The 26,488-nt window shown below is 40.2% G+C and overlaps 1 protein-coding gene across 1 annotated transcript in view; it reads left to right on the forward strand.

Annotated features, from left to right (window-relative positions):
* The first annotated feature begins 1,392 nt into the window (after window positions 1-1,392).
* Window positions 1,393-26,488, forward strand: part of LOC142761289 (two pore channel protein 2-like) — a 32,835-nt gene continuing 7,739 nt past the window's right edge. Inside the window, exons 1-16 of the mRNA XM_075864478.1 lie at window positions 1,393-1,599; window positions 4,676-4,758; window positions 6,587-6,701; window positions 7,407-7,535; window positions 12,348-12,464; window positions 13,382-13,500; window positions 14,275-14,376; window positions 15,699-15,825; window positions 16,917-17,118; window positions 18,713-18,857; window positions 18,937-19,122; window positions 20,816-20,880; window positions 22,341-22,428; window positions 22,919-22,988; window positions 23,206-23,425; window positions 25,661-25,751. Coding sequence (XP_075720593.1) covers window positions 1,507-1,599; window positions 4,676-4,758; window positions 6,587-6,701; window positions 7,407-7,535; window positions 12,348-12,464; window positions 13,382-13,500; window positions 14,275-14,376; window positions 15,699-15,825; window positions 16,917-17,118; window positions 18,713-18,857; window positions 18,937-19,122; window positions 20,816-20,880; window positions 22,341-22,428; window positions 22,919-22,988; window positions 23,206-23,425; window positions 25,661-25,751 — 1,952 coding nt within the window. The 5' untranslated portion in view covers window positions 1,393-1,506. The remainder of the gene's footprint in view (window positions 1,600-4,675; window positions 4,759-6,586; window positions 6,702-7,406; window positions 7,536-12,347; window positions 12,465-13,381; window positions 13,501-14,274; window positions 14,377-15,698; window positions 15,826-16,916; window positions 17,119-18,712; window positions 18,858-18,936; window positions 19,123-20,815; window positions 20,881-22,340; window positions 22,429-22,918; window positions 22,989-23,205; window positions 23,426-25,660; window positions 25,752-26,488) is intronic.

The following is a 26,488-nucleotide window of genomic DNA, read 5'->3' on the forward strand; positions in this document are numbered from 1 at the left end:
AAAATCTTCAAATCAAGTTAATGGGATTTTCAAAATTGAGATTATGAAAAATACTATTCACGTGCGGTGAAAAAAAATCTGAATTAAAACTCGACTAGCTAAAAATTACCTTGAATTAGGTCAAATGCATCTGCAAAATCTTGTTTGCGACTTTTCGTTCATTTCTGGGATATGGTTCCCGCAACAGCAGTTCTTAGAACTGCCCATGGGAGCCATGGGGAGGAATACCATACAGTGATATCTGTCATCCATAGGATCCCACGTTTAAAAACGTTCTCTTTGTATGGAATAGCGTAGTCTACTATGCTATACTTTATTTTTTGTGGTATACCGATGTATACTGGACTGACAGAGGCCAAAAGGACACTCCATTGGACTCTGTCAGGCTAATGTTATCCTATGGACACATTTAGCGTGTACGTTGGAAGCGTTCCTGGCATACACGCTAAAAGTAGGGAAAGAGTGGCGTGAACAGGGCCATAGGTATACCCAAGAATGCAGGTTAAAAGCATACAAAAAGTCACTCTTTTGGCTAATAATAATCTATCGCCATTTTAGGGTCTGTTCACATCTGCGTTGGACGCTCCGTTGCAGACCTAGCAGAATTGACTGGAAATAGCGCAGCATGCTACGCTATTGTTTCTTCTAGACACCCTGACTGAAAGCCAACGGAACCCAGTAAAGTCAATGGGTCCTGTCGGCCCCCGGTGGAATCTGTGGTGCCACAATACAGTTGTGTCTGGTATTCCCTTTTTCTGCTCCTCTGACGAATGGCCAGATGCAGATGTGAACAGGGCCTTAGTCGTGTATATTAGTATAATTTCCCAGCATATAAACCAAACATACACTTTAGGCCCTGTTCACACCGAGTTTTTGTGTGAAGTTTAATTTTGACGTGGAAACCGCGTCGGAATAACGGTCAAAAAAATGGCAGAAATCGCCCCCCATTGACTTCAATGGGGGGGGAAGAGGCGTTTTTTTTCCCCCGAGTGGCTTTTGGCCGCACTGTGAAAAGTGCGAAAAGCACTGCGAAAACCGAGGCAAAACAGTGCAGGCAGGGCAAAATCTGCCTCAAAATTCCTTAAGGAATTCTGAGGCAGATTTTTTCTGTCTGCAAAAAACTCCCTGTAAAGTAAAAGGGGGTAAAAAAAAAAAAAAGTTTTGCTAGATCACATCTAGTACATTTTCCCGTTCTTCTGTCCGTGAAAAACCACATGTAGCTGCTCAAGACCGCGGCCAGCAGGCAATGAATAATGTTATTATCTCAGCCGCAGCTCATCTGCGGAAGGTGAAACCCGAGCTATCCCTGAATCCTGCTGAGTGGTTTCCGTTCGGTCATGTGACCAGGATCCAGCTCAGGCTGCGGACGGAGAGTTCAGTTGTATGTACTCTGCACAGGCGGCTTCTTATGGAGTGGACCCTCAAATACAGCAAGACGGGAGTTTTCAGGGCTAGCGCTGCTGGAAGCCATTATTGCTTTACATATTAGGGGTATTCCTTTAAATCATGTCAGAAAGTGGAGTGAAAAGTGATGTCCGCCGCAGTGGAAATAACGGAACTGAGGGAGGATGCAGCGTTCCTGCAGAAGATCCTGATGAGGTAGGAAAGATGTGCTGGAGCCATAGAATCAGTACTGTTGGGTGGATCTGCTATTCAATTATTATCTGGAGTATTCAATATTTTCCTGTTTAGTATTAAATGTATGGGATACCCAGTCTGCTGCAGAAGGGAATTATGGGAGTGTTTGCACAGATCCAAAAAAGTGTGTGTGTGTGTATGTGTATATATATATATATATATATAAAGCCTCTGAAGTATTTTGTTTCTGCAGGAAATACTTTGGTCCCTGTTTAATTCTGTTTCTAAACTTTTTCAAAGAGAAGTTGAAGTTTGTACCTAGCCTCACTCATTATATATATATATATATATATATATATATATATATATATATATATCTGCATCTGAAGCTCATAGACCAGATTATAGCCCATGATCTATGAGCCAATTAATGAAATGAAGTGGTCACTGCTTAATGTGAAATTCGTCATTGTAGTTAGTAAATCTGTGACTGTTTCACTCCCTGTTACAATGTAATGATCTAGGTAAATATTAGCAGGGAGTAAGTTGCTCTGATCTTAGGAACGTTAGTCTTGTATGTCACCTTAGGTTATGTTCACAGCTGCGTCGTGGGTTTCCGTTGTTTTGCTCCGTCAGAGAAGCAGAACAAGGGGAAAATAGGAAGCGACGGTTCCGTTACACCACAGATACCACCGGCGTCCGACAGAACCCATTGACTTTAATGAGTTCCGTGGACTTTTCGTCAGGGTGTCCGTGGTTTTACCAGAAACAAAAACGCAGTTTCTTCGTCTTAGATGCTGCTTTGCTTGCACCCTTTTCCTCTCATGTTTCTTTTTACGTTACATGTATACAGCATTCAGCCCTATTCACACGAATATATTTTTCGTCTGTGTGCTATCCGTTTCAACAACGGACTGGACACTGAGTCAAGTAAAAAAAATTTCATGTCCGTTTCGAGAAACTCACAGCGTGTTCTTTTCCGTTTTTGCTGACCTGACTCGCCTGTCAAAGTCTATGGGTGCATGAAAGAAACGGACAGCGCACGGACAACATTTTCACGCATCAGTTGTTTAAAAAAAATTCAGAAAAACAGTTAACAAGAAGTGCTTGCAGGGGATAAACGGAAAGCAGATAAACGCAGGCAAGGAAAACGGATGACACACGGAAATCACACTGACGAAACCCGGACATTCATAAGGTTGAAAAACGTAAAAAAAATTCAGCCACAAATCGGACACGAAATCCACAGTAAAGCCTCATGCACACGACCGTTGTGCCACTCGGGCCATTTTTGGTGGCACCCGATAGTCTTCACGGACCCATTCACTTTAGCGGGTGAATCGGGTCCGTGAAAAATGATCCGAGTCTCTGATCCGAGGAAAGATAAAACATGTTCTATATTTCCTCGGATCACTGACGGGACTCGGACGGCGCACACGGTCATTTGCATGAGGCGTAAAACCAGAGACACCCTGACGGAAAGTTGCCGTCAGTTAACCCTTTCCTGACTGGCTTGGTTTGCAGCCTCGTTGTATTTCACTTGTTTATGTAATGCAATTCTTTGGTTCAACTAGGCTGTGATGTTGCTATACTGCCTAATTGCCTCTAAAAAAGAATGGCGCTCATTTTTTATTTTTTTTTACCGTGTTCGTCTATAATCGTTTACAGCATAGTTAGATCACATGTATTGATATTTGAGACTACTGCACTGATCTCCACTGCATGAACTAGAATCTAGCCCTGACCCTACAACCAGGAGCCCTTTCCTGCAGGGCCACGCAGCGGCCACACTGCAGAATGAAATATTTGTTCCTACAATTAAAGGGGCCTCCAGCATTTCCTATCCTCTGTATCATCTTGCCAGTTTTTGTTATAAAAGAGTTCCAGAGGTAGTAATGCAATGAATCTGTCCCGGTAGTATGGTCAATTCGTCTTTTAGCTTAGCGATTTTATAAGATGCTTGTGTCCGGGGGGTCACGCTCCAGACAATTCCATGTATGTAAATGTGGCGTCGCTACTGCCACTGCGCATGCAAGTGTACTAAGCATTCCATATACCTTACTAGGGTATATGGATATCGTATAAGTTACTCCCCCATTTGGGATCCCCTTTTAGCCAGTGAAGAGGCACTAACAAAACTAGACTGCCATGTACTGGAATTGCCAGCCACAACTCCCCCTCCCCGAATGGGGGTTTTAGAAGTCACACCCATGGTGATCCGATGGACCACCTTTTAGTTTAAAAAAAAAAAAATGAAATAAAAAAGTGGTTGTCGTGAGGAGACAATGGCAATAGTGAATAGTTTGACCCTGTGTTGATCGTGGCTATTTGGGTTTGACGTGCTAAACGAGAAGCTTTCAAATTCTCGAATTAACGAGACCATAGAATAAAGCACGTAACACTTTCTATTTTCTTTGTAAAAGTGTTTTTTCTTTTTGTATCAAAAGACGGTTCATTTAACGTCCGTAAGATATAAATAATTAAACTTCACACAAAGTGCCAGAAAAGTCCATAAAGGTTCAAAATGGATTTTAGTCAACATCACCAAGCAACATCAAGACGTTGTATAAGCCACAGTACTGATGATGAGTAATGCTTCGCATAGAAGTCCCTGATGCTGATCGGCATCAGGACCTTGTATGAGCCACAGGATGCTGAGGGAATCTAAGGGGATTTGGCTAGGAGAAGAGGTGAGGTGGGTATACCTTTTTTATTTTTTTCGTCTGATGGGAAAGGGAGAAATGAATGGCGCACGGCCGCAGTCGTTTGACCACAATTGTCAATGAAAATATTTGATACATTTATTAAGGCATTTTTAGTAAATGTGTCGTGTTTTACTCCAACTTTTTTTTGCATATTTAATTATTTTTTTTTTTTTTTAAAGTTATACTCACCTCACCGCTCCTCTTCTCTCCATCGGATCCCCTCAGGCTTCTCCTGAATGCTCGGTGTCGGAACAAATAATCCTAATAAATTCCCACCAGTATATTCATTATAGGATTATAGTTGTCACATATGAACATTTGTATAAATACAGTTCTCACTATTGTCCAACGCAGAATGGTTTACAATATGTCATTTTTATTTTTTTGCTCAGAAGTTACTACTGGCTGCTGCATATGTTTATGATGCTCAGTACAACAGAAACATTCCTTTTGAAACATCACCAGAAGCAGTCAGGTGAGCGTAACATCATTTACATGAGATTCAGCCTGTCTAAAGATGTATATCACATACATAGACATCTTGGTTATAGGGTACGGTGTTGGGCATCACACAGTAAACGCATGTTCACACTACTTTGTTTTGTAGAATGTTTAATCAAAACCGCTCATTATGATTGACCAGTCCACACACAATGCTTCCAAAGTGTATACATTTGCAGTAATATATTGCTATCGCATATTCTCTTGACCCCCTAAGAATGCAGTCCCACATTCCAGTGGCCGCATGCAGATGAAACCATGTCCACATGCGGTGGCCAGTTGGCACACAATTTGTCTGGTAACACTGGAACCCTCAATCATGCGACCATTGGCCGCCACATGTGGCCGTGGTTTCTTCCACATGTGGACACCTCTACTTAAGTCCGTTCCTAAATCAGGCTTTACATAAAACTAGGGTTTATATTAGGATCTCTCAAAGAACAAACTGTTTTTGGAAATAATCTAGTCAACGATATATTTTAACAGTTGTTATGTTTTGGCATCACAATTGTTATTCTGAAACGGAACCTGAATTTCTAATGCATTTTTTGAGTTCCTTATAATTTGTGGACGATATTTATAGTGAAGTTCACCAAAGGCAAATGTCCTTCATTTTTCTTACATTTAGGCCTCATGCACACGGCTGTGCCCGTAATCATAGCCCGCAATTGTGGGCACGGCCGGCCGCAGCACGCATTCTCGGCCTGTCCTTCCATGCAAAGTATGGGAGCACCGCCCGTAAAACGCAAAAGATAGGACATGTCCAATCTTTTGCGGTACACATCTACGTCACGGACACCTAGCGATACGGAATGGAGTCCGCGGCCAATACAAGTGGATGGGTCCGCAATTACGGACCGTATTACGGTCTGCAATTACGGAGAATTTTTATGGTCGTGTGCATGGGGCCTTACTGTTGACCGACTCTAACATTAGTGTCTAAAAGTACACAAGTGTCTCAATTTGAAATTCATTAACTTTGGGGGGGGCGGGTTTAAAGCTATCCTAGTGCTGTAGATGTTCTCCAAGCTGATGAGGGAACCGTTGTTCTATGCCTGGTACTAAAATGATCTTTGAGAAATGTGTGCAGGGGGTTACCTAAATAATGGTTTTTTTTTTTAATTGAATCTCCAGAAGTTTTAGTTGTTTTTGTCTTCTTACAAAATCATACACTGAGTGTTTTCATCTGAAGTCTTCAACAGCTCGGGCACAATCAGTCCAGTTGCGATCACTTGTGCACTCAGCGAAGATTCTAGTCTTTAGACTGACTGAAGCAAAGGAAAACCCACTGGTGATCGGAAAGAGGGATGGGTAGATTCTGCACACAGCGTGCTATTACAACGGTTTACAAGCTTTACCCACACCCTTAAATATTCCGGTTACACCCTCTAAACTTTATGAAGCAGAGTATTCTGTAATTACACCACGTAACGCCATGGCTACTTTAAACCACGACCTTGAGAAAAATTGTGCCACTAGCCGCATACTAAACTGCAACGTGGCAATAAGTGGCAATTCATACACAAATCAATGACCTATAATAGAAATAAAAAGCAGCACAAGAAAAGTTGATGTCACATTCATAAGTCATTCAATGTGGAGTTTCACTTCTGATTTGAATAATACAATTGTAGCTTTATCTTAGTAGCATCAAACAGTGCCTACTTAGTACCCGATTACGGTACCCAATCCTGCTTTACGGTGCTTCACTAATACCCCCAGACAGTGCTTAATAAATACCTCCATGCAGTGTTAAATTAATGCCGCCATGTAATGTCCAATTATTGTGTTTTATTTTGTAGACTTTACTACTTTTACAACCACTGGGTTATGCAGGTAACCACCTATATCTGTATCACAGTTGACTTGGCACTGGCCATTTTTGAAGAACCTGCCGTTTACCAGCTCCCATTTCTGGTAAGTATGAAATGCTTAGTTCAAGAATGTCCCTGAAAGTAAGTTTGGAAACTTTTCACCCTTATCCACGGTTTGTGTCTTTTTTTTTTTATTTTTTTTTTATCCATTCAGGTATGCAAGTCGCATTTAATTCTTCTTACTTTTTTTTTTACTGCCAGTGATTATATCCATAAAATTTCCAGATAATTAGTGTTTAAAAGCTTAGGGCTCGTCCACACTCTGCAGAATTGCCACATTTTTTCTGTTTGGTATTTCGGACGAAAAAAACGCAGCAGAATACAGTAGCAGCATAGTGGATGAGATTTAACAAATCTCATCCACATGCTGTGTAAAAATTCAGCGTAGAAATTGACCTGCGGTGCGTATCTTTTGGACCGCAGCATGTCCATTCCTGTGAAATGTGGACAGAATTGTGGCGATTTCATGGATGTCACCATCTCCTTGCACTGGGAAGAACGCAGCAATTTATGCACCATTTTTTGCCATTAAACCCGCAGGAAATTGTGCATTTTTGCCGTAGTGGAGAACCTCCAACTTTCAACGGAATTGCTGCAGAAATTTTCTGAAACAATTCCGTTGTGTGTGGACAAGCCCTTAAGACTATACTCGCACAGGTCGGATTATTTCACCTATTGAGTAAAAAATATATTTGTGTTGCATTTGTGTTTTTTATACTTTTGGCCCTTTTATTTTATTCTACTCCAGGCTACCTCCATAGTTGAAGTTTTTTGCTTACTGGCTTTCTTTAGCCGACTTGTGCATTTTAGTAAAGTTACTCCTCGTAGTGTTTTCTGGAAGGACACAAAGAACATTTGTGTAATGGTCACAATATTTGTAAGTATTTTGAATTCTGTATTGTATATTAGTGGCACTCTGATGCAAGGGTTTATGAACCTGATTTATTTTTTGGGATAAAGTTTAGAGGGAATGTATCACCAGAAAACTATATTTATCAGGTTTTTATTGTAAACATTTTGCTTTTATGTTTTGGTGGTGTATTTTTTATATTTTATATGCCACTACAGCAGTCACAATAGGCTGTTGCTTCCTATTTTCTGAAGAATTAGGCTGGGCAGAGTCATCTTATTATCACTATTCTGGTGTTCACATATATCCGTTTTGTCCGGCCAGCTGTTTTTAGCCTGAGCCGGACACAATTGATGAAATTGTGTGCACTGGTCCTTCATCCATAGAAGACAGGTAAGTGCTACATGCAACATTTTTCTGTCTGGCGAAGGTAGACCTCCAACGTTAAAACTGATGCCAGAAGTGCTCCTATAGGAAAGCATAGGATCGGTCCTGGTATCCGTTTACCTCCGGTGTTTATGTATCATGCCAGATGGAAACAACGCCAGATCACCGGATATATGGGAACAAGGCCTTTGGGAGGGGATATTAAATGACAGTTATTTTGTGCTGCTGGAGACCTAAATAGGTCAGGATAGTACACTATACATATAGATAAGTCTCTACATGCATCTCACCTGTAACTCCCTGGTCTCTGGGGGAGGGGCTATATTGTATGACTGTAATAATCTATGATATTTCTCTGTCAGTTGACTCCCGTTCGTTTCAGTTGCCATAAGGCCTTATTCACATGAACGTGTCCGTTTTGCGCGCGTAAAAATGCCGCATTTTTCCTGCATTGCAGTTCCGTGTGACATCAGTGTATGGTGCTTGTCTGCGGTTTTTACGCGGGTATGTCATCCGTTATTTACGTCGGCAAAATAAAGTGAAGGAGGTGGTTTTCTTTTTCTCATCATTTCTTTAGCAACTGTTGCGTGAATCACGCACAGCACACGGATGTGCGTCCGTGTGCTGTCCGTGATTTTCACGCACCCATTGACTTCAATGGGTGCGTGATGCGCAAAAAATGCACAAGTATAGGACATGCAGTGAGTTTCACGCATTGAACATACGCTGCGTGAAAAACACAATGTCTGAATGGCCCCATTGACTTGCATAGGTCCGTGTGACATGCGTTTTTTTCACGCGCATAACACGGACGTGAAATACGCTCGTGTGACTTAGGCCTAAAGCACACACACCCTGCTGCACTGTGTATACAGATAAATCATTAATTGAACACTGTATGGACAGACCTTATTCACTACTATGGGGAGGGGAGAAGGGATGATCCATCGACAATTTACGTCCAGAAATGGTATTTAAATATGGCACCTGCTAATAAGCAAAGCAGGCGCCATAGCCGCCGGGTCTCTGCTGTGTTATACAGCAGGGACCCAGGGGCAATGCTTGGGATCAGAAAAATTTCTGATCGTGAGCATTTAACCCCTTAGATGTCGGTGTCAGAAGTGACCACTGGCATCTGAGTGTTTCTTACTGCCCCTTTCACTTCGGGGGCCGGTCGCCGCCTCCCGTGCTGCAAGATCGCATGAGCCGGTGTATTCCTCTAGCAGCTGGGAGCCTTCTGAATGCTCCCAGCCCTTCTATAGGAAGATTGGTATTGAGACCTGCCTTTTTGCAATACTGTGATATTGCAGTCTAGAGCATAAGTGATCTAATGATCGAAGGTTCAAGCCCCCAAATGGGGCTAAATTAAAGTTAAAAAAAATAATTTAAACCCCCCCCCCCCTTTCCTTAGATCACATAAAAAAAATAAACAATAATAAACATAAACACATTAGGTATCCCCACCGAAAATGCCCAAACTAAAAATATTTATCCAATAGGGTGAACATCATAGCGGGAAAAAAGGTAAAAATTGCCAAATCACAGGTTTTTTTATGCCACTTCAACCGCTTTAAAAAATTTATAAAAAGTGATCGAAATCCAACATTCCCCAAAATGGTATTAATAAAAACTACATCTTTGCACTTAAAGAGGCTCTGTAACTACTTTATAAGTGCCCTATCTCCTACATGAGATCGGCGCTATAATGTAGGTGACAGTAGTGCTTTTTATTTAAAAAAAACTATCTATTTTCACCACTTTATTAGCGATTTTTAGATTTATGCTAATTTCTTAATGCCGAAGTGGGCGTGTTTTTACTTTAGACCAAGTGGGCGTTGTACAGGGGAGTGTATGACGCTGACCAATCAGCATCATACACTTCTCTCCATTCATTTCTTCAGCTCATAGGGATCCTTTTAGATCAGTATGTGCTGTCTTATACTGCCACATTAACAATACTGAAGTGTTTAGACAGTAAATAGACATTCCACGGGATGTCTATTCACAATCCCTGCACTTCGTTACTGTTTCTGTGGTAGTTACAGCAGAGCAAGCGTAATCTCGCGAGATTACGCTGTCGACAACAGGTTACAACGAGATTACGCTTGCTCTGCTGTAACTACCACAGAAACAGTAACGAAGTGCAGGGATTGTGAATAGACATCCCGTGGAATGTCTATTCACTGTCTAAACACTTCAGTATTGTTAATGTGTTAGTAAAAGACAGCACATAGTGATCTAAAAGGATCCCTATGCGCTGCCTAAATGAATGGAGAGGAGTGCATGACGCTGATTGGTCAGCGTCATACACTCCTCTGTACAACGCCCACTTGGTCTGAAGTAAAAACACGCCCACTTGGGCATTAAGAAACTCATTAGCATAAATCTGAAATCGCTAATAAAGTGGTGAAAATCGTTTTTTTAAATAAAAAGCACTGCTGTAATCTACATTATAGCGCCCACCTCCTTATGTTGGTGATAGGGCACTTATAATGTGGTGACAGAGCCTCTTTAAAAAAGACGCCTTTTACAGCTCTGTACCCAGAAATAAAAAGTTACTGAGATCACAATATGGCGATGCAAAAAAATGTAAGTTTTTTTCAAACTACATTTTTTTGAAAAGGTACTAAAACATAACAAAAACTATATAAATTTGGTATCGTCGTGATCGTACTGACCCGCAGAATAAAGGCAATGTGTCATTTTCACCGTACATTGAACACCCTAAAAAAAAGAAACCCATAAGAAAATGGCGGAACTGCTGTCTTTTTCCAATTCCACCCCATTCTGAATTTTTTCAAGCATCCCTGTACATCACACATAATATTAAATAGTACCATTAGAAAGTGCAATTTGTCCCGTAAAAATTAAGCCCTCATATGGCTGTGTCAACGAAAGTAAAAGTGATATGACCTTTTGAAGGAGGGGAGGAAAAGCATAAAAACTAAAATTAGTCTGGTCCTGAAAGGGTTAAAGAGAATTTGTCAGCAGAAAATTGCCTACCAAATGGGCCCAGCGTTTGGTAGACAATTTTCCACATACCTATTTTTTTTTGCTGCAATTCCAAGTAGTTTTTGAAAAAATAGAGTTTTTTTCTATTGTATGCAAATTTGCTGCAAGTGCCACCCGGGTGGGCCGTTTCCCGTAAGTGGTCCTCTTTTTGGTGGCAAACGCGCCCTTCTCTGAAATGACGTCACCTATGGTTACGTTACAGTACTATTTACTCTAATCTCATGCTTGCTCTGTTACCTCTGACTACGGCGCATACACAGTACGCTCCCTGCTCTAGCACAACACAATAGATAGAGCAGGGAGCCTATTGCGCATGCACCATAGTGACCGGCAACAGCACAAGCGCAAGATTTTGGTGAATATTTCTGGTGATGTCAGTCCAGGGGAGGGGATGTGTTTGCTAGCGAAAAGAGGAGCACTTCCTGTGGAACAGCCCACCAGGGTAGCACTTAAAGCTAATTTGCATATAATGAAAACAGTGATCTTCTAAAAAAAACATTTGGAATTGTAGCATAAAAATAAGTGCGTGCTAAAGAGTTTTTAATTGCCTACAAAACACTGGGGCCTATTGGGTAGGCAATTTTCTGCTGACAGATTCCCTTTAAACTGTCCTCAGACTTTAGATATTTCATTTGCAGACTCTGCTGACAATCTAATGTGTATGAAAACTGACCCCACCCCCCCATTCCAGAGATATGGCTCCCTATAGGCTTATTTTCTGTCGTTAGCAAACGGGGTGGAGCTAGCTTCCCTGCCTCTGATGCTGACCAATCAGCTTGAGGGTAGTTCACGCCCTGTTGGCTAACTATAGCAAATTAGCATACAGGGAGCCAACAAAACAGTTGACCATATCTCTGGAAAAGGGAGGTCCAGGAAAAAAGAAATTGGTGCTGGAATCATGGGGAAAGCGCCTTTCAGATCCGTAAAGCAGGTCAACTTATATGACCTAGTGACAGGTGCACTTTAAAACGTAGCTCCACTTGTGAAGCATGCCGCATTTCCCGCCAAATTGTTTTTAATTTTGCCTAGAGAAAATCGCCCAGAAGAAATCTTTACCAGTTTCCTTAGTGACTGGTATGTCCTATCTTCTCTGCAGTGATGCCCAACTTCAATTTTAAAATTGGTGCGGGTGTTGCTGAAAGAAAGCAAACCTCAGACGATCCCTTTGAGTTTCTAATGCACGTTTCAATTCCTAACCATAATTTTGCCCAACAATTATTTTGTCTATGCTCCGCTTTTGGGAATGTGAAATAATTATAGTATTCTCTGTAGATAACATTTACATCTATGACTTATTAACTGGAATACCTTTGTCAAATTTATATAATACTGTATTATAGAACAATAAAACATTTTGTTCAACTTCTCAAAATACATAAAGGGAAATATCTTCGTATAATATATACAACAGTAACTCCCAAAAATATTTATTTTGCACAGCTCAACTTAATAGACTTAATTATCTATGGATCTTTGCTTACTGCTCACGTAACCAGTGTTCGATGGTCTAGAGTACTGCGTCCGATTTACCTGGTTAACTTCGCTGAAAGTCGACAGGTAAGATTTAGTTTTTCTGGTCTACTTTTATTTTTTTGTAGTGTCCTATCCTTGAGGTGACCATACTAGGATCCCTGTATCCCTGCAGATATATAAGGCATCCAATCCTTCCCTTTTCTATGACCAAATGGAAGGATTGAGCCATCATAATACAGATTTTCTAATGTATACTCCTAAATTGCCTATTTCTCAACTACAAAAATGGGGCTGTGTTGTGGCTATCTTAAAGTTCACGTCCACCTTTGAACACCTTTTTTTTAACTAATGGGGTTATTAATTTCTTGATACATTTGATTATTTCTTAATACAACATTATAGTGGTCAAAGCACTGTTTCTCTGATACAAAGCTCTAAGTTGCTTGAATGGACTAAATTAAATTATGAAATTCTGTTTGTCTGCAGCCACCAAATCAAGCTAACTACATTGAACGCAATGATAAAACTGTATGCAATAAGCTCCAAAGCTCCCCCTATTGGTGACTTTAGGCTTCCAGAAATTTATAATTTAACTCTGTCTACAGGGAGTTTGGATCTCTATGTCTGAAAAATGAAGCTCATACTGCCATAAAGATATATCTTTAGAAATTAATGGGGATAGAATGTTTGACCAAATTGGAACATGGTCTTAAAAGGTGTACATTCATTCTAAAGATTACATCTGGTTTAAAGGGACACAAACCAATATAAAAGTGATTTGCTTCATCTGCAGTCTCCTTATATCCCTATGTCTTCGTGACCTAAAATACAATGAAGTGAAGGGTATCTAAAAGTTACCATAGGAGCCCTTCAGAAAAGTATATACCACCGTTTATATCTGTCTATCGTTTGCATAATAGCCTACAAAACTGTATTTTTCATAGGCTCCAAGTAAGACATGGGGATTTTCTTTATAATGTTTTTTACTGTATCCTCTTCAGATTCGTCGAGCATTTCGTAGCATCAGAAACACATTACCTGAGATCTTCTATGTCTTCCTTCTTTTCATGTTCAGCGTCCTAATTTTTTCACTCATGGCTCAAAAACTATTAGGAAGCAGGTAAAGTTTTGGTTTAATTTGATTATGCTTAGTCCTGTTTTGTAATGTTATAATAAAGACATAGGATCATGTTTTTTAAGATCGTTCCGTCGCAATTAACAGAAAGTTTTTACTACTTTTTTTTAAAATATTAGTTGATCTGTAAGCTGTTTTTTTTTTTTTTTCTGGAAATGTATGATTTACCCATAATGAAGATCTGTTGACCTATTACTTTATCCATTTGAGAATTTGGTACAATTGTATCCAGAATTGGCAATTTTCCATGAACTAGAAGGCAAGAAGTGTGGTTTTGCACAGGCAACTAGCGACGATAATGAAATGCTTATCAGCGCTTGCTTGCCCCATTTACATAAGGCAATGATCATTGCTATAAGGGGATAAATGTTTGTTAATATGATTGCTTGTCCCCATACAGTTTGGATCTTGTCGGCATCACATTCCATGTAAACAGGGGTAGATGTGCTGCCAACAAACTATCATTTTTTAGGCAGTATAAAAGATCCGATTAGCCAACAAACAAGCGTTTGCACGTTTATCGGCGGATCGCTGCCATGTTTACATGGGCCAGTGATTGGGAAAAAGCGCTTCAAATGGCGCTCGTTTGCCTGATCGTCGGCCCATGTAAAAGGGCCATTAGTGAGATTTGTGGTGTTGATTTATTTATCTCACAGAGGAGTGTTTAGATTGGATTCAACCTCTTCTATGGCATTTTGTTCTTGTGTCTGGCTGAGTAGCTGAATTGGTTAATGGTTTATCATATTGTGTTATTTCCAGAAAACTTTTAACAGCTGAAAGGGAACCTTACTTTGAAAACTACCTTGAAGGTGTATTTAATCTTTATGTGTTGGTGACTACTGCTAACAGTCCTGATATCATGTAAGTACTGTATTTTTGCAATAAACTAAAAAATACTTTATTGTATAATCTATGAATCTGGGTTTTATGTGACGTTATTAAAGGCTATGTACACCTTTAAAAAGGTTTTGTGGTTTTTTTTTTCAATAAAAATATGTATCCGTGTGTTTGGTACAATTTTCTAATTACTTCCTATAAAAATTATTTTTACTTTTTGAGATACAGCTGCTTTGTATCCTGTATACAGAGCAGCTGTATCTAGCGCAGAAACCTGTATCCATCAGGTCAGCTGCACTGACCAGTTCCGTGTGAGCGGGTCACGCAGGATCCACCTGTTATCGATCACATCTAAGTTATGAACTTAGATGTGATCGGTAACTGCTAAATCTTGTGTGTCAGAGAAACGCAAGACCTGCTAACTAGGGTTGCACGATGCATCGAAATTTCAATACTATTTCGATGCCGTGCAATCTGAAGCAGTTCAATACCGTTAAATCATGTATTTCGATTCTAAGCTGTGCGGCTGCAAAGCTTAGTATTGTAACACATGAATGTAGTTAGAGTGCGGCTGCGGCTGTGTAATACATGTGTAATACAGCCATTGTCCCCCCCCCCCCCCCCCCTGACAAGTGTGCGCGTGCGGTCAGCATGATGTGATGCGGCCAGTGCTGCACTAATGAGCGTCAGCACTAAAGACATACCATGGCGGGCGCACTACAAAACACCCCCATGTTCTAACTTCATTAGTGCAGCACCATGCTGACTGCGCGCGCACACTTGTCGAATGAGGCAATGGCTGTATTTCACAGTCGCAGCCGCGCTCTAAGGTTTCTCTGATCTCCCCTGCTATTCTCTTGAGTGCCGCGATTAAAGCTGACCGCAGCATTCAAGGGGAAAATGAGAAGGGGGATGCCCCTTGGATCACATCACCGGGAATCCTTGTGGTACGATCGAGGGACATACCATATATGGGCAGACAGCCCAGGGTCCATTGAAGGACCCCAGGGCTATCTGACCATATTTCCTGTTGTTATGGCATACTTAGGTATGTCCTATCTGTATATAGATATATGCCAGTACATTAAAGTTTAAAAATGGAAAAGTAAAAAAAAATAAAGTAATGTAAAACGTTTTCAAAGGTGTGCATAGCTTTTAAGGAAATATACCTAATGTTCTACTGCTTACTGTATTATCATATAAAAATTACACTTCTGATGTACCGAGCTGTTCACCTTAACCTTCAGCTTAACCACAGTGATGTATTTACTTCAAGTAATTTTCCTATTTATGTTGTATTTCCATTTGTTCTATACATTGTGTACATTTTTCTGTCCACTTCCTAGGATGCCAGCTTATGACTACAACTGGTGGTATTCAATCTTCTTTATAGCGTACATTATTCTGAATACTTATATTTTCATGTCCGTCTTCTTAGCTGTTGTATACAACAATTACAGAAAACATTTAAAGGTAGGTTAATCAATTTTTTTTTTTAGATTATTTTTATAATCATTGTTATTGTTGTTATTAATAATAGGAATAATGATGGTGTAAATTTATTGGATTTTTACAGGACTAAACAAAAGTCAAAATCCAAATATCTGTAGGCCCTACATTTGACAAAATTTTGAAGAACCAAAATGTAAAAGAATGTTATTATGTTTTAGGTGTCATAAGCCAAGCGTCCCCTACTGGAAAAAAAAAAGATGACCGTACCACTTAGGGCTCATTTAGACGAGCGTGTAACGCTGTAGATGTCCATGTGATGGCTGTTAAAACAACGGCCGTCACGCAGACACATGTATTTCAATGGGGCCGTTCACACGGCCGTTGTTTCAACGCAGCGTGTGAAGAGTCCGTGGAAAAATAGTACATGTCCTATTTTCTTGCTGTGCCACGCTTCCCTCCGTTGACCAGTGTATGAGGGATGCGTGATAACTATTGTAGTTCTATTAAGACAGTTCACAAAGCCTTTCGACAGCCTGGATTCATCATTGTGAAGGTTGATACTGGTGATGATGAGAAAGATTGGGAGAATATAATTGAGTGATGCAGAGGAAGAAGTTGAACTGTTGCACGGTTCCTAACTTTCATAAATTAATGCATTTTTAGTTTTATATATTACAGTAGTCTACACGCAAGGTGACATTTGAACTTGTGTTATTTCTGGTCCTCCCCCTTCCATAGTGAAGCGTGCTTGGGTGTTTTTTTTTTTTTCAATAGAGAGAAGAGAATAAGCCGCTGCCAGATCTGGCTGGAATGGTTTATCTCCTGTGGGAACAAAAGATCAGGCATATGAAATCCAAAATGCCGATACCTTCTTTCCCATGGCATCTGCTGACTGGGGGAGAGTCGGTAGGCCGCAATGCACGTTAGTCACCCTATCCTGCCGAAATAGGGTAAAAGCTACCTAGAATTTGGAGAGTTGCTTTCAAATGCAAACAAGACAAAGAATTAAGACTGTGGGAAAAAAAGTAAATTCTAGGCTTAATATTGTCAATTGCAGACTAATTACATTTTTAATTGATTTAATGACATATTAACCATGATGTGTCCTTCAGAATGAGATTCGTAAATTGGCTTATATGAAGCGTCGCAAGATGGCAGATGCATATAACGCACTAAAAGTAAAAGAAGGATCAGAATTTGTCATTCCAGAAACCACATGGCTAAAATTAGTAAAGTTGGTGGCACCAGACATCAGTAACTCCCACAGAGAACTTCTCCTAAGAGTGTCTAAGGAAGAGAACCAAAGATATGTGGGTGAGGATGAATGATTTGTTTTCAATAATGCAATGTCACAGGTTTATCTATTTTTAAGAATAGGGCCATATTTAAGGCCTCCTGCACACAAAGCCGTAGAGGCTCTATAGAGTGCAATACGTACGCACCTATTCTCCCTTAGAAGCAATTCTTCCTCCATACATACTGCATCCGATGGGGCATTTCATTTATTTATTAATTTATTTATTGTATGAATTTTGACAAATAACCTCCGTAATAAGAGGCAAACTGAGGTACAGTAAAAGCTCCGTGCACTAGAATAGGAGACCTATTACAGCTCTGTACAAAACGGAGCCGCAATACGGCTATGTGCATCAGACCTTGTTTGCTTTTCTAGAAAGGTTGAAGAAATCTAGTTGAACCTAGTATGTTAATGCTGTGTTGGTCCAGAGTCGGGCAGCAATAAAATCCTAGTAATCTCCTTATCAGTTGTCCTCCTGTAAGAAGAAATAAATAATTCTTGACTCCAGATATGGCAACACTCATATCAAGTAATCTAATGTGGAAAACAAGTCCTGTTTTTGAAACTGGCATCCAAATGCCTTTTAATAAATTGAGGAAGTTAACTATTACCACATTCATTGGGCAAAGTCCTCCTTTTTAAAGAGAAAAAAACAAAACATTCTACATGTAACGGATGCCCTCTACATTACTTATTGCACCCATTTTTAATACAGTGCATTGTGGTCATATACATGACAAAGTTGTCTATGAATCTTAATTTCAATGGTTATTAGGCAATAATACCACCGTAATCCAACTAAATTTTCCTCCCGAAATCTAACATGTTCTATAAAATTGTTATTACAACATGTAATTCTTTCCTCACTGCTGCCTATGACCCCCGTGGAGGATGCACATAGTACAGTGTTATGGGATATTGACAAATGTGGCCTTCAAGGAGTGTGTGCTACATATGTGTATATGTTTTTCTGTAAACTACCCCCTCACCTCCCTGAGCTGCAATACTGGGCACAGCCACTATTAAATGTACAATGCTGTCCTTTGTAAACAATAAAGGTAAAGTGGCGCTGTTCGACCCTTTTCAATCAGTTGATTGGTTGGGGTGCTGGGAGTCGGACACCCACCAATCTGTATATGATGGCCTATACTGAAGTTCGGCCATCAATATCAAAGTTCCGCAAAACCCCATTAATGGAGGTGGTGGGGATGTTCAGGGCCAAACCAGAAAACTGCCTCAAATAATGTCTCTTGCTCTGGAGGCCCAGTATTTACATGCTTCACATGGATAGCTCATTGGTTTGAATGGGAACTGTGTAATGCTTTATTGCTGTAGGGGGAATTGAACAAATTACAGCTGATCACTGGGGGTCCTAGCAGCAGGACACCCTGTGATCAGCTTATGGTTGGGGCACTCTACTAACAAAAAAGGGATTATCAGAAGCGGACATCCCCTTTACTCCATTGTAAAGCAATGCAATGTTCAAAAGTAGTGAAATATCCACTTTACTAAAGAGAAAAAGAAAATCGACAGTGACCACCAGCTCCAAGCAACTCCCCATATCTCAGCTTCCTCAACACTTATGGGTGTGATCTGTTTCTATCGATTCAGGAAAAGAAGCTTTTATACGCTTGGCTGACTTGTTGAACATCCAGGTTATCACTATGAAGGCTCGAATGCATCCATTTGAGTGCTGGATGCCTCACCTGTACAGATGTGCAGCAAGTCGCTTCATCCGGAGGGTTGTCCTTCATAAGTAAGTATAATAGCTTCTGTAATTTCCTGTCTGTGGCTTGTTTTTAAAAGTGACGTGCTGATTCTTATTTTTATTTCAGAGGCTTTATATATGCTTTTGATGTCGTCATTCTGGTAAATGCCATTTTCATTGCCCTGGATGACAAAAACCCATTAATATCCAATGCAGAGTGGGTGTTCCTCTCCCTTTATGTCCTGGAGATACTTCTTAAACTCTACACATATGATCCCAAATCGTTCTTTGCAAAGAGCCAGTTTTGGAATTGGTAGGTTTGCTTTACTTTAACTTTCTAATGAACATTAATAAAATGTCGAAATAATCTCAACTTTTCTATGTCAACATAATCGATCTGTATATGTATAGGATAATAAAAGTTAAAAAAAAAATTGTTGGGTTGCTAATTTTTTACAATATTTTATTTATGCAAAATTTATGCAAATGCCAACAACTAAAGAAATACAAGAGACAGAAGATTTTTTTTTTATATACTAATCTGTATAAACCACACTTTGTGGTTCCGCACAGTCCCATAAAAAACAATACTGTTTAGAAGTTTGGGGTTATTATTGGAAAGAAAAAAGGACCGTTGAACAAAAATACAAACACTGTATCGCCATCACAGAGGGTGACATATTACCTGATCATATGCATTGACAACTACATAAATCACAACGTTTTGTAAGTAATTAAAGCACTAGACCTCTTGGTAAAGAGAATATCTGATGTAAATAGTGTAGAGAACTCTTTATTTATCTCTTGTTGAAGTTACAGAAACAGGAATTGCAGAGGTTTTGTGTTGTAGGAGAGATATAAAGCCAGGCGCGGACTCCGCTGGTGATCACTGATCGCCGGTGTTATGTAACTCGGGTTAAATTATGTGACTTTCATGCAATGTAAGTCTTCAACGCCCTCGTCGTAGAACTTATCAATTTCAATTGAGATATATATATATATATATATATATATATATATATATATATACACATAATGGGTATATACTGTTGTGTGACAGTCTTAGAGTACACACAGGTTGGGTCGACAACAGCTTTCAGGGAGTGTTGGATCCATAATACACTGACTGCTAAATACATTCATATTGAATAGGACGGTCACAAGATACCAAAGTCAGAAGTTTTCAGTTGTCCTCTAGCCTAAGGCAGAAGAAATAAAGACACCAATATAGTTTGTTCCTTACAGATGTAGCCATCTTAATCTTGATTTTTAACACATTAAGGCTATGTTCACACGGGGTCTTTTGCCGAGTTTATTGACGCGGAAACCGCGTCGCAAAACTCGGCAGAAACGGCCCGAGAACGCCTCCCATTGATTTCAATGGGAGGCGTCGGCGTCTTTTTCCCGCGAGCAGTAAAACTGCCTCGCGGGAAAAAGAAGCGACATGCCCTATCTTCGGGCGCTTCCGCCTCCGACCTCCCATTGACTTCAATGGGAGGCAGGAGAAAGCGTGTTTTCTGCCCGCGGCGCTCAATGGCCGCGGGCGAAAAACGGCGCGATCATTGCTATTCACACGGAGTATTTTGGGGGAGGAATATCTGCCTCAAAATTCCATTTGGAGCTTTGAGGCAGATATTCCTCCCCCAAAATACTCCGTGTGAACATAGCCTAAATAGTGTTAGAAACTTTTAATGTAATTTTGTTTCAATGGCTTTCATTGTGTGATATCACATTGGCTATATCTGTACTTCCAAGAAAAAATGCCTCCTCTCTTGGATTCTTGTATTATGCCCTGCTGTACACCACCAAAAGTAAACTAAATGTTTATAAATGAAAGGGTAAGAAGGAAAAATGGGGGTAAAAATATATCTTTATTAAGATGCCCACACTTTTCCTTCCTACCCTTTTCCCTTATAAACATTAATCTGTACTTCTCCTACCAGCCCATCGTAGATGAAGTTTCAGTAGTTTCATTGTCCTCACTGTGTGTCTTTGTCATTTGTAAGGTTTGACACCTTTATCATCATTGCTGCTCTAATTGCTACAACCGTGAACACGGCGCTGAAATCAGGTCTGTGTACATTTATCTACGTGTTCTCATGCCTTGAGTGCCAGATTATATTTTGTAATAGACATTGGTTCAGTCTTTTTAGTTTTTGTGCAGCAGCTTATCCAGTGTTGCTCGACGTTGTTATAGTCTTTTCTTCTATCGTTCTTAGGATGGCTAGTTGATCACTAATTTGTTTGAATGTTTCATAACTTTATTTATGGTATGCAGCAAAATGGACGGCAGATACAATGTGACAGAAGGACAGTAGTCTGTAGTGCACAGTGTACAATAAAAAGTCTGAGTTTTGCTCCCCCATCCCGAACAGTGCCAGGTCCAGGGTACAAATAAAGTGGCAACCTAAGCACCTCATGCATAATGGCAAAATGTGCCCCAATATTGAGCTCCCAAATAATTCCATTCACATCCCACCCATTTATAGTCTTAGACACATGACTTCTTCCTATTACCAGTGTCAACTACATGCCCCATCCCCATGTACAGTGCCATCCCCAGCCCTCTTCCCCAATGTAATATGTTTACCTCTTCTGGGCTCCTGTCTTCTCTCGTGGGTCTCTCCATCGGCAGTATAACTGATTGATGCTGCCACCTGCTTGTTGCACTGATTATGCCTCCTCTAAGACAGTTAAAAATATATAATTACTGCAGCAGTACTGGGAAGGGGAGTGCCCCACAGGCCACCAGTTGCCCACCACTTATTATGTTTGGTAAATGTGACACTGCTTGATTTTTTTAAAAGATCAGCCAATATCTGTACTGTACAACCCAAATTAATACGCTTGGAGAATGTGTTAGGGTTTACAATATTTCATTTGTTAGAGCAGCAGTTTGTGCTCCAGAGCTGCTCTTCCAACTGCAACTGGGGATGTGAAGTATACAGCATTAGCCAACATTTTGAAGGCTAGAGGAAACTGTCATTGGTCACCAGGTATTTTTCTGTAGTTTTTCCTTTTCTCCATCTCCTCTCCACGTGTCTGTCAGTTTTGTGTATGTTACGATCAGAGGACGACAATCTGATTAGGTCGACACGGGGTTTGCAATGCCTAACTCACAGCCTGCGTAATATGGTACTGCTTTGTGCACTGTATTACGAGCTGAAATGCAAAAAAGCCTTAGACCGTTTTGATAAATCAGGCCCATTGAGTCCATGGATGATACATTGGGCTACCTTAGGCAGCCATGGTTCCTAAGATTTAATCACCGAGAAACAGATGGTGTGGAACCTACATTACAATTCCATTATTATGTGTGGGCACATTCAGTGCTTGTTTAATAATAAAAATAATACATTATTTTATAGAAAATATCTATAAATTAGAGAACCACTTGACCTATGATTAAGTCTTCTATTACTATACAGAATATGTGTTTCTGTTAAAATGTTCTATCAATTGGGAGTATTGGTTGGGAGATTTTTGGATATTTGAACTAACCGTTAATTGTTGAATATTGTTACTTCACAGTGAGTCTGTACAACAGTCAAGAGATTCTAGACCTCGTTTTCATTCTTCGTGTTCTCCGTCTCATTAGGATCATTGACAGCATTCAGAGGTATTACTAATTCTTGGCTTTGTGCCATCACATGCCATTAGTCCAATTCACAGGTAAACAAACATCTGTTGCTTGGTGACATGACAAATTCATAGAGTGGTTCACCTTTAGGCATCTTCTGGATAGACCGATCACTGCAACATTTCAGGAGTTGTCATCGGTGGGGCTCTGTGCCCTGTCAACCCCCACCATTCACTAGAACGATGCTCTTTATCTTCTGACTGAGATCTGAAAACCTCGGAGTCTGTATTTGTAACATCCCATTCACTGCAGTGAGACTGCAAAGCACATGCAATTCCGTTACTACAGACTTGGAGGGCATCCTACTAGTGATTGGTGAGGGTCACAAGGCTTCAGAATATGAAGGGGAACAGTGCTCCCTCACTATTTGCACAGACCCCCCCCCCCCTGCTGATGAGACGGTCTCAAGGACATGTCAGAAGGTGTAAGATTGAACCCCTCCTAAACGATTTTCTTTCTTTTCTTGTAGGTTCCGAGTCATCATGAACACATTGATTAACATCCTTCCGACTATGTTGACTTTTTGCGGTATTATCCTAGTATGTATTTTTAACTTTTTATTTCTATGTTTACGCAATAAATATACTTTTCATTTGTATCTAATTTTTATGTAGATACTTTGGAGTAGATTTGTCAAAACTAAATCAGGGGAAGAAATTGCACGGCAAGAAAAAACACACGCAATTTGTTTGTCATCCTGTTGTAGTTGAGATACGCTGCATTGTGGCTGTAATAACATTATATATTTTTTCTTAGACTATTTACTATGTTTTTGCCATTATCGGGATGGAAGTTTTCAAGAACAAAATCCATTTCTTTCCTGAAAATTCCACCGAGCCTTATGCACAGGATTGCGGAGCAAAAGCCCTGAGGGACTCTTCCTTTTCCAGAAGCAAATACTGCAAGAATAACTTCAACAACTTGGGTTCTGCCTTTATTGTTCTAGTTGAGCTGACTGTGGTAAACCAGTGGCATGATATCCTTTTTTGCCTTACTGAATTTTTTTCTCAATATAATAATCTTCCAAATCCATGTGTGAGCATCTACTGTATGCCACATTAGAGGCCAGTATTGGAATGTCCTTGTAAAGTGTAGGTTCTCATTCACACACACAGTGTGTTTTCTCCAGGTACTTTCGTTCACATTGCGTTGGGGCGTTACGTTCGGCACATACACTGGGAGATTTTCCTGGTGTATGCACCGAACTTAATGCCCCGACATATGCCACTATATAGCATACAGTGGCATATGTTACCCATAGGGCCCCATGCAAATGAAACATATACTGTGCAGTATACATTTTCCTTCACTTGAAAAAGTGTTCTGGCGGACCCACAAGCTATTTTTGTGATGTGGAAGCATCTAGGAGAAACGACAGCTCCGCTACGAAACGGTAGACTACGCAAATTCACAGAGCGGGGCCGTCTAGTGCTTTGTTGCATTAGTCAATAGAGCGTTCCAAACTGCCTCTGGAAGTGACATCAGCACAAGAACTGTTCATGGTTGAGCAGCTGCACCACCATGCACAATGCGAAGTGTCGGCTGAAGTGGTGTAAAGAGTGCCGTCACTGGACTCTAGAGCAGTGGAAATGTGTTATCTGGAGTGATTAATCACATTTCACTTTTGGTGGAGGAGTATGATGTTCTACAGCTGTTTTTCAAGGTTTGGGTTATGCATCTTCTTTCTAGTGAAGGGTAATATTAGTACTGCTGCATACAAAGACATTTTAGTAAATTGTAGACTTCCAGTTTTGGGAACATTGGGGACGGACCTTTCCAGTTCCAGGATGACTGTGCCCCCTGTCCACAAAGCGAGGTCCATAAAGACAGGGTGTGACGAGTTTGGTGTACAGGAACTCGTGGCCGGCAAAGGGCCCTGACCTCAACCCCATCGAACACCTTTGAGATGAGTTGGAACGCCAATTACGAGCCAGGCCCTCTCATCCAGCATGCCTGATCTCTTAAATGCTCTTTTAGCTGAAAGGGCACAAATTTCTAGGCACAATCCAAAATCTTGTGGAAGCCTTCCAAGAAAAAGAAAAGGGAGCCCAAGTCCATATAAACGCCCATGGTTTTGGAATGGGATGTTCTAGTTAAGTGACCACATACTTTTGGCCAGATAGTGTATTTGTCTGGACCTAGTCCAAAAATTCTTTGAAATTCTATATATATTTATAGTGCTGGGGCTGCACATTGACTTTTTGTAGTGAGATTTTGCAACTTAATGTATTCCTCTAAACTTCAGCTGTCGCTTGATGGTTAACGGCTATGTAATCCTTTGAAGCCACACAATATAACCCTAATGCAGATCAAACCTAAGTTGATTAGTGTTTGGTTTCCGTTGATGGGTTCCGTCAGACCTTTCCGTAAAAAAAGAAGTGCATGTCCCTTCTTCGGCTGTTTTTCATTGTCTCAATAAAAAAACCGCTCCAAAAACGGTCGTAAAAAAAAACGCCTGATGCATAAAAAATGCCTGAAAATCAGAGGCTGTTTTCAGACATTTTTCGGGCCGTAAATGTCCCGGAAAATGGCTAAAAATGCAGGGGCTGACAACTGCTCATTGATTGATTTTAAAAAAAAGCCTCGTAAAAAGAATTTCATGTCACTTTTTGAGCCGTTTTTGGAGCCGTTTTTTATTGACTCAATAGAAAAACGGCTCCAAAAACTGCTGTAAAAAATGCAAGCTTAAAAAACGGCTGAAAAGCAGGAGCTGTTTTCCCTTGAAAACAGCTCCGTATTTTTAGCAGTTTTTTGTTAAGCGTGTGAGCATAGCCTTAGTAGCACACAGGAGCCACTGTCAGTCATTCCCTCTGACTGACTTAATCTGCTTACAGGAGTGTTATGCAGCTTCTGTGTATATTGGATAGATGGAAGCTGCAGTGCAAAAACAAAACCACATTTTTCATGTTTATTAGAAAAATGTTTATAAGCTCTAAACACATGCATTAAATGGAAAAAGGGTACAGTTTACACAGTCTTTTAAGATCGGAAAATCTCCCCCAAAAATTTCCCACTACAAAAAGTCTGTGTGTAGCCCTTTATTCACACGGTGCAAATTGGTATGGAAGAGCGCAGCACCAAAACCGCACTTTTTCTGCAATTTCTAAAACCACATCCAAAACTACATGGTTTTAGGCCGTTTTGCTGCAGTCTCTAAAGGAAGAATGTCGTCCAATATTACTTGTAATTTCTACTTTTCTTAACATCCTACTTCTTGCTACTGGGTTTGCTCTGGTGACCCATCCGGCAGCAAAACTTTATTTCATTGCTTTCCATGTGGTGGTTGTCATAATGATTATCAAGTAAGTATTTAGTACATTCAGTTTTTGTACATAATATTTGTTTTGTGGGTGGATCTCCGGTCAGGATCAGTTCTTAGTTTCCTGAATAAATGTTCTGATCTGATGTTGCTTTGTTGATGGTAAGGAGTTACACACCGTTTTTGTAAAATTTACCTTAAAAAAAAAAGGACACCTATATAATGCAGGATCCTTGTATCTTTCATATTAAAGAACAGGATCCGAATGGGTCCTGTTTTTTATGTTTTGTTTTTTTTAAGTTTTGTTTTACAATTGAAGTCAATAGCAGAAGGATAGATCTGTTGCACCCTGGCTTTTTTTTATTTTTTAAACACATTTTCTAGTCTTGGGGGGAGGGGTGGGGGGGGTATGCAAAAACATGGTGTGAACTTAGCCTAAAGAACAATGAACCGGAGAGTTACCAATCAATTTTACAATGTCATGTCATCCCTAATTTCTGTTGGTTCTAAATTTGTCTGTTACGTTCATGTAACCAATTGCATCTCCATGCAATAAGGCTTATGGGTTATATATATTAATACCATTGCATTGTGCACTAAATTTTGATACTTTTATAAAAACGCTGAGCCGAGTGCCTATTTGCCAGTGGTTATCCTCTGTGTATTCCCTATTCCCTCCGCCTATTTCCTCCCTCCCTCCCTTCCCTCCTCCCTCCTTTCATTATAATTACCATTATTCACTGGTTGGCACCTTACGATTTGTACTGAGCTCTAGCATTT

The sequence above is a fragment of the Rhinoderma darwinii genome, chromosome 4 (assembly GCF_050947455.1).
Source record: "Rhinoderma darwinii isolate aRhiDar2 chromosome 4, aRhiDar2.hap1, whole genome shotgun sequence".
NCBI classification, from domain to species: domain Eukaryota; kingdom Metazoa; phylum Chordata; class Amphibia; order Anura; family Rhinodermatidae; genus Rhinoderma; species Rhinoderma darwinii.